Here is a 14,999-nt window from a genome sequence, read left to right as displayed (position 1 = left end):
TTTAATCTAAAAAACACTAATTGTCTTAGTAGTTTGATTAATTTGAAATAAACTACTTTTCTTCTATTTTACATTCTATCCCGTTTTACTAAAATCTAGCCAAGGTTTTTTTCTCGTGGTAATTGCTTTAGATTTGCCATGTAGGTCGCATTCACCCATTTTCCTTAAAGGAAAATGTTTTGTGATAAGGAGGTAATAAAAATCTATGAGTACTGGGGTAACCGAGGGCAACAACTCATCAATTTATCCTGAATTTTTGTTTCTAAGATAGATTCCCCACTTACAGAGTTATTTTAGATAAGAGACCCTATCACATGACAGAAATGAATAAAAATTGAAATTACAACATATCTGAAATTGTATTTGTTTTGAAAAACTAAAACTAAGTTGTATCTAAATCCCCCAAAGATTAAAATTATGTTAGCAACAATAATTCCTACTGATTTTTATTGAAATTCTACCAGCCACCGGCTTAGTTGTTTTCCCAGCAGGGAAGTCTTTGGATCTATCCTTGGACATCCAGATTTCTTGTCACCTATTATAGTAAAATCAGGGGATTTAAGCTTTGACAAGGGAGGGGGTATATTAACAGCAAGACTCCCCTGCCTCTTAGAGTTTTTCGTTTCCAATAATTTGAAAGCTTTGGTCATTTGTCTAGTTGGACGTTACAGGTTTCAGACAGTAGCCAGAAATGGTCATCGTTCGCACTTTGCAGATCGCAAACATGATGCTAGGCCTCGTATTTCGACCTTGTTAGATTCAATAATTGACATTTCTCTCTTACTTAATACGGCCTTTTCTTATGTTTACGCAACAAGCTTTCTCACTTAGTGCTAAAAAGTACTAAATAAAGTTCAAGGTAGGTCGTCAACTTTATTTAGTCTTGACGCTATACCAGTTTCTCTATCTGTAACAGAAATCTGACAAAAGTTAAGAAGACGAAGTATTAGTAAAGAACAAATGAAATGAAATTAGTGCTGGAGCAAACTTTTAAACCAATTTCTTGCAATACTAATTTTGCGCTTCTGGAATACCAGTGTAGTGAAGCAAAAGTTTCCGCTTCTGAAATTCAAGTGTAGACGTGACTATGATGTGGCTCGTGCATAACATACAAAAAGTTGGCAAAATCTGAAACCAAGAAACACCCCAAAATTGCCCTTAAAGGCCCGAATTTTTGCCTAAATTAAAAAATAAATACTTTGGCTTCGAATGGGTTTTAAGGGTATTTTACTATGTATTTGGACCTACTGAGAATGAATAGTCTTTTTAAAATTACTTTAGACTTTAATTTCACCCAGAAAGCTCATTTCACGGAAAAAGACGGAAAATTTAATTTTCTTCCAAAGCATTTTGTAATGTGATTTTATATCTTATCTTACCTGCTGAATTACACAATATTTAGGTAAGAAAGATCTTACGATTGTAGTTCGTATGGCCAAAGCTTCTCAAGCAACCCAAAATTGAGCCAAAAGTCAAACATAATTTCAATTAGCCTTTGAAGCTACGCTAAGAAAATCTACGCATTGAGTGTGTACATTTGAAAACATTGAGCAATAGAAAACGAGTATTCTATTAGTGTTGAAGTTCTGAGAAGTCCCTACAGTTTATCTCTTTCAAATTTTATCCTTAAAAGATGCTCCAGTTTCAACTCCAAGACTCCAGCTCTTCACGCCGCTACGTTATTAATGGAGGATGGTTGCCGCTACGATGGAAGGTGGTTGCAACACAGGACACTATGGCAATTAGAGCTACTTTAGGGGCCTATATATGACAAGTATTGGGCATACTTGAGGAAGACGATATCTTAGGCAAATGTAGCTGTAGATCTTCAACCGAAGACTACGCTAGCCGAAAAAGAAAAAAGGATCTCTGGGCATTAGATCCACTTCACACCTTCTATGTCACTTTTGGTTATGAAGGAAGAATTTATTAAGGGCATAGTGAGCAAGCACAGGGTCATTTTGCCATTTTTGCTACGGCTCGAAAAACCACCTTTTGTACCAATTTGAAAGCAAGCCTACTGCAAAGTATTTTATTCTTAATATTTGTTTCATTTATTGAAGTAAAATAAAGTAAAAACGTTTATAACGTATTTAGTTTTCAGTAAAGCGCAAAGCCGTCTTGGTGACGCTGCAACTGACAAACTAGTCTTGCAAGCCTGCCTGGGCTGTGACACTGCATCAATACTGTACAGTTTTGGCAAGCAGGTCGGGCTCACGCTTGTGAAACCATCTTCGTACTTCCGTCTTCCGTACACAAAGCAGTCTTGGTGACGCTGCAACTGACAAATTATTCTTGGAAGCCTGCCTGGGCTGTGATACTGCATCAATACTGTACAGTTTCGGCAAGCCGGTCGGGCTCACGCTTGTGAAACGTGACGAGTATTTCGCAAAGCTGGTTCAGTTTCTATAAGGCTTAAGCTATTATAAAACTAGAAAGGTAAAACACTGCTATCCCTATGACGTGGGCTTTTCATTTGCAAACTGTCAATGTTGATATCCTTTGTCAGCCTTGAAAGACCTCCACCAAAACCTTCAGCTGTTCAAGACGACTTCTATCAAGTTTTGTTTCGGATAGCTGAGTGGAACAGAAATCCCTTTAGTCTGGACCCTACCACTTGTGGTTGACGCTTTCAAGATGGTGAGTTTATGTCAATTATGACAGAATGGAAACCCGCCTCGGAGTGGCTGTTTAGAGTCGTCAAGTACTCGTGGCAGTCGGGATGTCAATCGTCAAGATGCTGGTGTCGAAAATCTGGGCTGCGATGCACTCCTGCCTGTTTTGAATGTTTAGATGAGCACAGTATGAGCGTAGTTGATGACACAAAGATCCAACATAAGTGTGAAGCTGAAACAGATATTAGCGCAAAATCAATGCTGTGATTTAATAAAAGATACGATGCAAATCAGTTTTAGAAATTGTGTTTCTTAAATTTTATGTGATTTTTGTAAGCTTTTACAAGTCATTTTCGAAGCACGGCTTTTTTTTAAACATTATTTCGGAACTCCAAGTGACCGAAACGAGGGATAAATTGCACCGCAACTTTTCACAAAGAACTAAAGGCTGATTGTTTTGCTTAAATTATATTACACAGCTCTTTGTACTTAATTCTCTTGTGTCACATGACCAGTTTAATGACCAATTTAGGTGACCAGTTTAAATGTCTGGTCATTTAGTCACATGACCAGTTATTATCCTGTTTTTCAAAAGCAATTGGTTTTGAACTTTTAGCCCAATCTTGGGCTGCCAAAGAAGTATTGCCTACATGATTTTGAGGTCGCAAGGTCTTGTATGCCTAAAATGTTTGTAATTCAGCAGGTAAAATAAGGTATAAAGGGACATTCCAAAATATTTTTTAAGGAAGTAAATTTTCGGGCTCTTTTCTGCAACATTTGGCTTTTGGTGAAACTAAAGTATAAACAATATTTTAAGCTGATCTTCGCTTTCAGCAGGTCTCAATACACAGTAAAAGACCCTTGAAACTGCACTAAAAGCCAAAGCTTAAATTTTTTATTTTAGGCTAAAATTAGGGCTCTGTTTTAATTAATGAAACTAGACACGTGAATAATTATATTGAAGGGTAGATGGAAAGATAGCAAGGGGATATACTAACTGCAATCAAGAGGTCGTCAGCTCTAGGCCAGGTGGTGTATTTCTCGGAGCGCCAAGTGTATCGTTCTGCGTGGCAGAGCTCCGTCACACTTGGCATAGCTCCACCACACTTGAAACAGTTTAACCATGCTTAGTACAATTCCTCCACGCTGGGAAAAGTTCCACCAAGCTTGGCACAGCTTCGCCATGTGTAGTACACTTCCACGACGCGTGGCATAGTTCTGTCATACTATTTTTCATTATTATTGTCCTTCAAATTGTACTCACTCTCACCAGGACGGGGTTGATTTGGAAATTATCTAATCTGTATTCAGCTATACCACTTGGGCTATAATTTAGTAGCTGAATTTAATTTATTGATTGTTAGAAACTTCGCTCTCTAACCAACAATAGACGTTTCAAACAAATTCTTGACTCTGTTTTTATATTTATAACAGTTTCTTTATCTTGACAGACAGCATCCAATGGAAGCATGTGGTCTAGTAGCTTATTGATGCCCGAGTTGGTCTGAAAGATCTGTCTCTCGTGTTAAGTAAAGCAAGTATGTAGTAATAATTCTAAAAATAATTTAAAACAATCTGGATCAGAGCTGTTCAGTGTGGTGTGACATTGTTCTACTTGGTAAGATGGAGTGACGTAATACGGACATGGATCAGCTTACTGATCCATAGCCTCTTCGACTGAATATTATTGCGTGAAGTCTGTGGACATAATTAAACTTGGAAATAGTTAAGAATAAAATCCCGGAGCACAAATTGCCTAAAAATACATCTTTATCGCCAGAAGTAAAGTTCGATACCGGGTATTGTATACTTACCGACCGCTAGAGAGAGAAAATTTCGACTCGGCCTAAAAAGTTCGCTTTTAACGTGACGTTCGTTCCAGATTCAACGGTATGCTCCATGGCACTTCACATATTACTTTTGCCTAATGCTGACCATCGAAGAACGTCATTAACGCGCACTATTTAGTTTCGCTGATCCAAAGTGCGTATTCCAATTTAATTATATTACTTAAATAGTAGTATAATTAAATTGGAAATACTGAGTCCTGCCACAAAACAAATCTGTAGGTTTGCCCTCTAAGGACAACTAGTTAATAACTTCAGTATATAGCACATGCCACTTTAGTTAGACATGTATTAAATACGCTGAAGAACACCTTAAATAGCCAATGAGGTGTATGTTACTGTTGCTATGTAGATGCTGAAGTGAAAAAAAAAAAAAAAACGCCGTAAAGACCTACTTATTCATGTTGATTTGATTTAAAAGATATCAATGCGGGGGGAAATGCAGTGAAAAGGGACATGAGTATGAATTTTGACATAAAATTATTTTCGGCAGCAAAAGAAAATGTAAAAAGTTCGAAAGTACATATTTACAACATACTATTACAAATTATATTATCTCGTTTATTGTTGTAGACTTTTTATATTTATGTCTATATCACTATTCCCATTGAATAGTTTCAATACATGATTCTTTCTTTTCTCGCGTTTTTTTCTGGTATGTGCCGTGATTACTATGTATTTTACATTCTGGAATTACCGTCTAAATACAGGCTTAGGTGTTACCTAAACTATGGGATAGAGCACAGGGCTGGGAAGGTATTCTTAGTCGCAACTAAAATCAACAAAATTTTGAACACTAAAAGAACGTTTGTGTCAGTGACATATTATTTTCAAGTAGCCCTTTTATAGACTTATATATTTTATATATTATATATTTTATATTATATATTTTATATATTTTAAATATATTTTATTAAGAAATAATTGAAATATGCTTTTAAGATTAAAACAGAAATCTAAAAATTATTATAAAATTAGCCGTAATCGAATGAACCTAACTTCTAAAAGTTATCTTTGATAGCAGCTGCTCTTTTGACATTACACTTGTGACTTCTATTTAACCTAGTTTATAGTTAGTCGTTTTAAGATGACACGTAGTTAAGGATTTTAAGCGTGACCAATTAGGAATATTGTTTTATAAACAATAACACATTTTCAAATTGCAAGAAAAAGTTTAGTATATCATAAAATGTTATATTACAATAAGAAACATTTTTTTAAACTCAAGGAAATGCACTAAACTACAAAGATGAAAGGACATAGTCACTTACCAACACTTCTTCCGTCTTGACACGCTGCATGCAAGTAATATCATTTGAAATAAGGCTGTGTTGAATAAATTTATTTTTAATAAGGTCACACTGACAAATGGATTTACTTACTGGATTTTCGCAGAATGAGCGCTAAGAGAGCTATACCACATAAGGGTTCAAACCTCAAATAAAATATAAAAGAAGAGGGAAAATTCTAGAGATAATGAGGTAAAAATAATGTCCTCCAGTGTCTCCACAGGAAGATATTTTAGCCCCCCCCCCAATTCCTAATGTAAATACAAAATGAAATAACACAGTCGTTGTTAAACCAGGAACGCCAAAACCAAAACCCAAAGCAAAAAATAAATTTAAAGCAAAATTAATAGTTTAAAAAGAGTTTTTAGTTTGACAAATTTTTTAATTTTTTAATTTTTTTTAAATTTTTAGTTTGACAAATCCTCCATTCTGTTAGATATCTTGCTTAGCTCTTTCCCAACTTACGTTGAATAGGATATTCAACCCTAACTCCTTGCTCTGCTACAAACGAAAATTGACATTCCTTCCTACTGTTCAAGCAGGAACGCCAAAACCATAGCGGTTTTAGGCCTCATAATCTGGGAACAAGCTTCATCACAGGAGTGTAAAAATATAAAATAAAAGGAATTTGATATCATATTTTTAAAAATTGGGGGGGCTATCCCTTTCCCGTGTAAAGAACCCCACAACTGGCCAAAACCAAAGTCAAAAGCAATGCATAAAGAGAGAACAAAATCAATAGTTTAAAAGAGCTTGGTTTAGTTTAAAAGAGCTAGTAAATTCTATGATAAACCTTCAATCCATAAGTTTTTTTTAGATCCGTTCCTACCTCACGATAATTACTGTATCATAAGAAAAAGAAAAGAAAACTAGATCAAAGATAAGGCAAAAATGAAGGGGGGGATTATGTTATCCTTTTTTTAGCAAGGGTTTTAATGTCCATGTCCAAAGATACGATAAGAAGAAAGATATATCCTTTTGTACTGAGGTTTTATCTGGTAATTTAAGAGGCAAGGGGGTAATTGTTTAAGAATTACTAGAAAAACATCCTTACACAAGTTCTCAACAAAAGAAGTATAAAGTGGTAAAAGCGGGAGCGATTTCAACATTATATCGATTTGAACTTAAAGGTTGGATTTTAATTGAATTTAAATTTGACACAAAAGGTCAAATCACACTCAAAGACCTAATCAAACAGTTCGTGGTAACGGAATGTAAGTAAGGAGCGACCCGGCTTAAAGGTATCCGACGCTCCATAAAACAGAATTTCTGTACCAATAGATACAACGAAAGACTCAAATTTTAATTCTGATTTCAAATATATAAGTTTCATCAAGTTTAATTCTACTCATCAAAAGTTACGCGCCTGAGAAAATTTGGCTGATTTTCGAAAAAAGGGGGAAAAGACCCCTAAAAATTATAGAACATCAATGAAATTCACACCATCATATTCAGCGTATCAGAGAACCCTACTGTAGAGGTTTCAAGCTCCTATCTACAAAAATGTAGAATTTTGCATTTTTTGCCAGAAGAATGATCACGGGTGCGTCTTTATTTGTTTGTTTGTTTTGTTGTTTTTTTTTTGTTTTTTTTTTCCCAGGGGTAATCGTATTGACCCAGTGCTCCTAGAATATCGTAGTAGGGCTCATTGAAACGGAAGTTAAAAGTTCTAGTGCCCTTTTTAAGTGACCAAAAAAATGGAGGACAACTAGGCCCCCTCCCACGCTCATTTTGTCTCAAAGTCACCCAATTAAAATTCTGAGATAGCCATTTTGTTCAGCATAGTCTAAAATCTAATATGTCTTTGAAAAGTCGTAAAATCTAATAAATCTAAATATGTCTTTTACGATGACTTAATCCCCCACAGTTCCCAGGGGAAGGGCTGCAAGTTATGAACTTTGCCCATTGCTTACATATTGTATTGGTTATTGTTACATATTGCTTACCATTGCTTACATATTGTATTGGTTATCACGGGTGCGTGTTTATTTGTTTGTTTGTTTGTTTGTTTTTTTTTGTTTTTTTTTTCTTTTCCCCATGGGTAATAGTATTTAACCACTGGTACTATAATATCGTAGGAGGGCTCAATGGAAAGGAAATTAAAAGTTCTAGTGCCCTTTTTAAGTGACCAAAAAAATAGAGGACAACTAGGCCCCCTCCCACGCTCATTTTTTCTCAAAGTCACCCAATTAAAATTCTGAGATAGCCATTTTGTTCAGCATAGTCTAAAATCTAATATGTCTTTGAAAAGTCGTAAAATCTAATAAATCTAAATATGTCTTTTACCGTGACTTAATCCCCCACAGTTCCCAGGGGAAGGGCTGCAAGTTATGAACTTTGCCCATTGCTTACATATTGTATTGGCTATTGGGAAGTATACAGACATTTTCAGGAAATATTTTTTTCTGGTGGGGGGGGGGCTGGAGGAGGGGGTTACTCGGGAGAATCTTTCCATGGAGGATGTTTCTTTGGGGTAAGGGACATTTCTATGAAGGGGGTGCTGGATTTCCAAGCATTATTCAAAAAACGATCAGAAATTAAATTTAAAAAAAACGAGTTTTTTTAACTGAAAGTAAGAAACAACATTAGAACTTGAAATGAACAGAAATTATAATGTATATGAGGGGATTATTCCCCAGTCAATACCTCGCTCTTTGCGCTACAGTTTTTTTTTAGTGCTTTCAAAAGAGCTATCTATTCTAATTAAACGGCCTTTGTGATTCAGGGGTTTGTGAATAAAGAAAAAATTGAACTTTTAACGTAAAGAGCGTGGTACTGACTAAGGGGAGAACCCCATCATATACGTAATAACATATACGTAATAAAAAAACAAGTGATACGGCTCAATAGTAATCGAAACTTTTAAAAACGGAACTTTGATGTCAATAAATGTATCAAAAGAATGGGCTTATAATGCTGATTTTATTAAGTTTAGTATTACTCATCAAAGGCTACTAGCCTGAGAAAATTTACCTGATTTTTTAAAGAGGGGGGAAACATCCCCTAAAAGGGAAAGAATTTTAGTGAAAATCACACCGTCAGATTCAGCGTATCAGAAAACCCTATAACATAGGTTTCAAGCTCATATCTGCAAAAATCTGCAACTTTGTATTTTTTGCCAGAAGAAAAATATACGAATATAGAAGTTCGTTACGAAAGTTAATTTGTAAATTACGTCAGAACCATATTTTGAGACAGCCATTTAGCAACAGAAAAGAAAATTTTTTATGCATATTTTGTTTACTTATTCAATGACGGTGAGCCAAAATAAAAGCTGCATTAACTAAAAAATGATCAGAAATTAAATTAAAAAAACAAGTTTTTTAAACTGAAAGTAAGGAGCGACATTAAAACTTAAAACGAACAGAAATTATTCCGCATATGAAAGGGACTGTCCCCTCCTCAACGCCTCGCTCTTTACGCTAAAGTTTGACTCTGTCTTACAACTTTATTTTTTAAAACAATAAAAAACTTTAGCGTAAAGAGCGAGGCGTTGAGGAGGGGACAGCCCCTTTCATATACGGAATAATTTCTGTTCATTTTAAGTTTTAATGTCGCTCCTTACTTTCAGTTTTAAAAACTTGTTTTTTTTATTAATTAAACATAAAGGCCAAATGCTGGCATATTATAAACAAGGCTTCCTGTCCATACAAGATTTCACTGTTTATTTATGCAGTTAATCTGCAAAGGGTTGCCACCTGATACCTTAGAAAATGGAATTACTCGGTTTGGATTCTGATCGGTTCCTCTACAATAGACTGCATTAGATAAACTTATTCTAAACTTAGCACTAACGTAACTGTCAATTTAAACTATATAGACGAGAACATACGGGTAGGTATAAACTAAGAATAGATGGGGCTAGTAGTCACAAAAAGAGCTCAATATGGAGTTTTAGAACTTGCAGCACTCAACAAAAGCTAAATGAAAGCAAACGTGGCTGGGGATTGCTCCTTGGCCACGGACTGAAGGACTTGCTATGACAAAGGATTAAACAAATTTGAACTTTCTACGGGAGGTGAAGCTCGAATTAAAAATAGTAAAATATGAATTTGTTACTCCTTTTATAACAAATGATGATGGGGTTTCCAGTTTCACAATTCCCAATCTATTTCAAAAACGTAAAAGCAGAACCATACTTATATTTTGATTTTGGAGAAACAGTCAATTTTTTGAGGAGAGTCAAAAAATAAACATAAGCATCTTCATTATCAAGTAACTGAAAGTAGATATCTTTTTAGACTTGCCGACATATGCTTATAGTCTTTATGTGGTATCATATATTGATACCATATGTGCTATTATGTGGTATCATAGTCATGTGGTATCGTCATATTACCCCAAATTGCCAAACATCGTAAAAAAGGTAAAAATCATAAAGCTACTGAAAATTTGATTTAAAGGGAACGGGAGTGGGATACAGGTATAAGGGGAGTGGCATTTGAACGTACCTATAAAATTATTAAAAAAAAACTTTTTCCCCAAAATAAGTTTTTCAAAAAAAAAGAAAAGAACTCCATTAGATAAAAATGAGCAAAAATAAAATCAAATAATTTACCAAGCGTGAAACTACCACAAATCAGCATCGATAAATAAATGAAACCCAAAACGAACAGAAATTACAATAAATAGCCGAGTCAAATTCAAAACGAGAAGAAATTAGCATGAGTAGGGCTCAATACCCCCTATGCCCTCCCAAGGCCAGAACATAATTTGCACTTTGCTGAAAAAATATAAATATTTTTACATTTATAACTTTAATAAATAAATTAATATTATCATTTTGATTACTAAATATCAATATATATATATATATATATATATATATATATATATATATATATATATATATATATATATATATATATATATATATATATATATATATATATATATATATATATATATATATATATATATATATATATATATATATGTATATGTATGTATATGTATATATATATATATATATATATATATATATATATATATATATATATATATATATATATATATATATATATGTATATATATATATATATATATATATATATATATACATATATATATATAAATATATATATATATATACTACTACTACTACTAACAACTCACTGCAACACCAAGCTGCCTGAGGCCAACACAGCTACGCACGCTCCTCCTCCATCCCAATCTATTCAAAGCCTCCCTTTTTACACCTGCCCACGAAGTTCCCATTTCCTTTGAATCTTTCTTTATGACGTCCTCCCACCCCAGACGGGGACGACCTGCTTTCCGTTTAGCCCTAGATGGTTGGCCGAAAAGAACAATCTTCGGCAATCTGTCATCCTTCATCCGCACTACATGCCCTAACCACCTCATCCTTTCTTTCATTATAGACCTAGAAAGCGGTATTGAACCACATTTTTCGTGTAGCCTATTGTTTGAAATACGGTCAGTTAGCCGGGTACCCAGAACAATCCTTAAGCAATTTCTCTGGAAAACACCTAGCCAATCTTCATCCGCTTTTCGGAGCGTCCATGCTTCAGAGCCATATTTGACCACTTTCATCACTGTAGCTTCTAAGATTCTAATCTTGGTTTGCAGACTTATCTTCCTATTCTTCCCGACTTTTTTTTAACTGTGAAAAAACACCCTGAGCCTTGGCTATTCTATTTTTAACATCTTCACTGCTCCAACCATCTTTACTAATAATACTACAAAGGTAAGTGAAGCTGCCCACCTGATCAAATCTTTTCATTACCCAACGTCACCTTTTCATCTTCACTTATTCCTAGCCTTAGTGACTTAGTCTTCCTAACATTAATTTTCAAACCAATACTAGCACCCTGAACTCGCAAAACCTCTAAAACTTCATTCATTTTGCTCACACTTTCATCTAGGATGCTTAAATCATCAGCATAATCCAAGTCCAGGAGACTTTTTCCTCCCCATTTGATTCCGTGGTCTCCCATTGCCTTTCCTGTGCTCCTTAAAACAAAATCCATAAAAATAATCCATACAAACGGGGATAGAACACAACCCTGCTTAACTCCTGATTTAATACAAAACCAACTGATAACCTCAGTTCCTACCTTAACCGCAGCAGTGTTATTCTCGTACATAACACTAATCACTTTAATGTATTTGTCTGGTATACTATACAAGGATAAAACCCTACTCAAAGCTCTTCTATCAACAGAATCGAACGCTTGCTCATTATCTATAAAACTGAGGACCAAAGGTGTTTGAAAACTCAGGCACTTCTCAATTATTAGCCTAAGAGGGAAAATTTGGTATACACATCCTCTACATTTTATAAAACAGCACTGCTCTTCTCTTAAAACTTTTTATAAGTCATCTATCAGTCTAAAAAGCATCATATTACAAAGTAATTTACTACCTACAGAGACCAGACTAATGCCTCGATAATTACAACACTCATTTTTATCACCTTTCTTATAAAGTGGCTTAATTAAGGTTTTCCTAAAATCGTTAGGTACTTCCCTTTTTCAAAAAATCATATTCATAATCTTCAATAACTTATTTCTAACCTCGGAGCCTACTATATATATATATATATATATATATATATATATATATATATATATATATATATATATATATATATATATATATATATATATATATATATATATATATATATATATATATATATATATATATATATATATATATATATATATATATATATATATATATATATATATATATATATATATATATATATATATATATATATATATATATATATATATATATATATATATATATTAAACTGACAATGCACATTAATTTGTAGCTACTGGCCCAACTCCTTGCATACGGCGCATAGTATTAACTAACGAGCCTCATATAACCCATTCTCGACCATTAATAAACAGAAAGTGTGTATTTTCTTCGACCTACCAGTTGATACGCAGTCTTGATACAATACTACCGAACCATCATCGATGTCATTATCCAATCTTACCGTTACTACTGGATAGATTATCTATGGGAGTAATAGTATCAATGGAGAGGAAGGGGAATTTAGGATCAATTCGATTTATAATAGTTTAATTAAAAAGCAGGTAAAATATTCAACCAATACTGATTTTAATAATTGTTCTGAAACAAATGATGACCTTGCGAACAAAGGTCAGAATGGCTTAAATGCTGGGAAAAGTAAACAAACTGCAGTTAGGCTTGCAACCAAAAGAATCCGTTCAATTTATAATTCATAATATGGTTGATGAACTTGAAAGATTTAATTAGGGGTTATGGGCCGGGGTTTTCGATAAATTTCCATTTATACATTGATTTTGAGGAGACGAATAGCATCATTATAGACATTCGCTTTTGTTTATTGCGTTAAATACGCCAGTGCATGGAACTGTTATTTAATATGTGAGTTTGATTCCTATTTATTTATTTATATTTACTTTTCTTCTCTTTTGTTTTCTCTCTCTCTTTGCGGGTATAGTTTGTTGTATTTCGATCTAAGTTATTTTTAAAAAAATAAAATATTTTTTTCTCTTTTTTCCCGTTGAGAAAGGTTCCCGGACGTGGGGCCGAAATATTCGGAGTGTTTTTTTTTTTTTTTTTTTTTAATTAACTGTTCATTTTGTTGTTATTTATTCACTGCTTTATTAAAATTAAAATCTGTTTTTCTTGCTTAATTTTTCGTAAATGGAAAAGCAGTGTGGTCAAAGAAATTATTCAAAAACAGAAAGTTTGTATTCTCTTGGACTTACCAGCTGATACTCGAAGTCTTGATGCAGTACTGCCAAACCATCGGTGTCATTTTCCCATATTAGTAGCTACTGGCGCCAGTAGCTACCGTAGTGCCAGTAGCCACTGGAGAAGCTCCTTGTATTAGGTGCTTAGCATTAACTAGCGAACATTATATAAACTCCTTCTTTGCCATTTAAAAACTAAAAGTGAGAATTTTCTTTGACTTACCGATTGATGCTCAGAGTCTTGATGCGGCATTACCGCATCATCGGTGTTATTCTCCCACCTCACAGTAGCTGCTGGCCTAGCTCCTTTTATTAGACACACAATATTAACCAATGAGCCTTCAATCACAGGTCCATCTGGTCCTTCTATGCTAACACTCACCGGTCGAACTGAAAAATGAAGAGATAAGTTTAATTAGTTTCCCGAACAAACAACTTCTTTAATCAAAAGAAATATCAATACACGACCATCCTAAATACGTATGGATAAAAATTACGGCTAATGAGTTATATACTTACAGATGTAAGACAAGGGAGTTTCAACAAGAGCAAAAATAAATTAAACCATCAAAGAAAAGGGGAGAGAAGAATTGTATGATTTCTGGGGCAAGTAACAACAGAAAAAATTGATTATTTACAAAACATCAATACTGACTAACCCCACGAAGAAAAAATAAATATTTCTATCTGTGTTAAATATCTACACAAGGAAATACTAGATATCATACCTAAAAAACAGCTCATCACTAAGAATATCTTCTTTTTCTTTTTAAGAATTTTTTTCTTTTTGCTAAATCAATAAGTTGTTTTCAGACCCCTTAAAAATATAAGAAATTCTTTCACTTCGCATTTTTCTACACACAAAAAAATGTATTTTTCCGATGATTTGCTTACAAATCCCTCAATTACCTATTATCTATAGTCTTCTTTTATTGGTTATTTTTATTTTTCGTCATTTCAATAGCTTCACTTAAGTGCATGTTAATACAGTTTTTCCTTCTTTTTTTTAGCTTATTATAAAAACAGAATGCAGTAATTCTATGCTACAAAACAAAAATTTAGTATTTGACGCACCTGTATCTTATATTTTTTTTGAACGGTCCAATGATTTAGCGGCTCGAGAATTGATAACAAAAAATCCTGTTAGATGGAAAAATAGAGCGAGAGAGAGGGAGAGGAGAGAGACACAGAGAGATAGAAGAAAAGAGAGAAGGAAAGAGAAAGAGACAGAGGTGTACAGAGAAAAGGGAGATAAATGGAGAGAGAGAGGTAGCGAAAGCGAGGGAGAGCAAAAGAGAGAGAGAGTGGGAGGGAAAGAGAGAGAGGTAGGACCATTTCTGCTTATTCTCAATGTTTTTTCGCTTATTCAGGATTGTATTAAGGTATTTTTTCATGTAATGTTTCTCGTAAAACTGTGAACTTTACTATCTAGTTCTTATAGAAAAGATTTTGCAGCCGAAATGTATGTCTTCCTTAACTAGTTTTGACGTCTAATTTTTCTCCAAGAATTTTTCTTTTTGATGAAAG

General features: G+C 33.9%; 1 protein-coding gene across 11 annotated transcripts in view; it reads right to left on the bottom strand.

The window, feature by feature from the left end:
- nrm (neuromusculin) overlaps positions 1-14,999 on the bottom strand; it is a 326,404-nt gene that overhangs the window by 130,430 nt on the left and 180,975 nt on the right. For 10 of the 11 annotated variants that reach the window (XM_089091978.1, XM_089091975.1, XM_089091971.1 and 7 more), the window contains exons 6-7: positions 13,696-13,862; positions 5,734-5,757 (exon numbers count right to left, since the gene is read on the bottom strand). In XM_089091978.1, the coding sequence (XP_088948104.1) occupies positions 5,734-5,757; positions 13,696-13,862 (191 nt within the window). The remainder of the gene's footprint in view (positions 1-5,733; positions 5,758-13,695; positions 13,863-14,999) is intronic. The other variant, XM_089091970.1, reaches the window with a different exon arrangement.

This window comes from Artemia sp. Qi Xiang Cuo, chromosome 7, assembly GCF_049724085.1.
Source record: "Artemia sp. Qi Xiang Cuo chromosome 7, ASM4972408v1, whole genome shotgun sequence".
Taxonomy (NCBI): Eukaryota; Metazoa; Arthropoda; class Branchiopoda; order Anostraca; family Artemiidae; genus Artemia; species Artemia sp. Qi Xiang Cuo.
The sequence above is the reverse complement of the archived record's forward strand: the minus strand, read 5'-3'. Positions and strand labels throughout refer to the sequence as shown.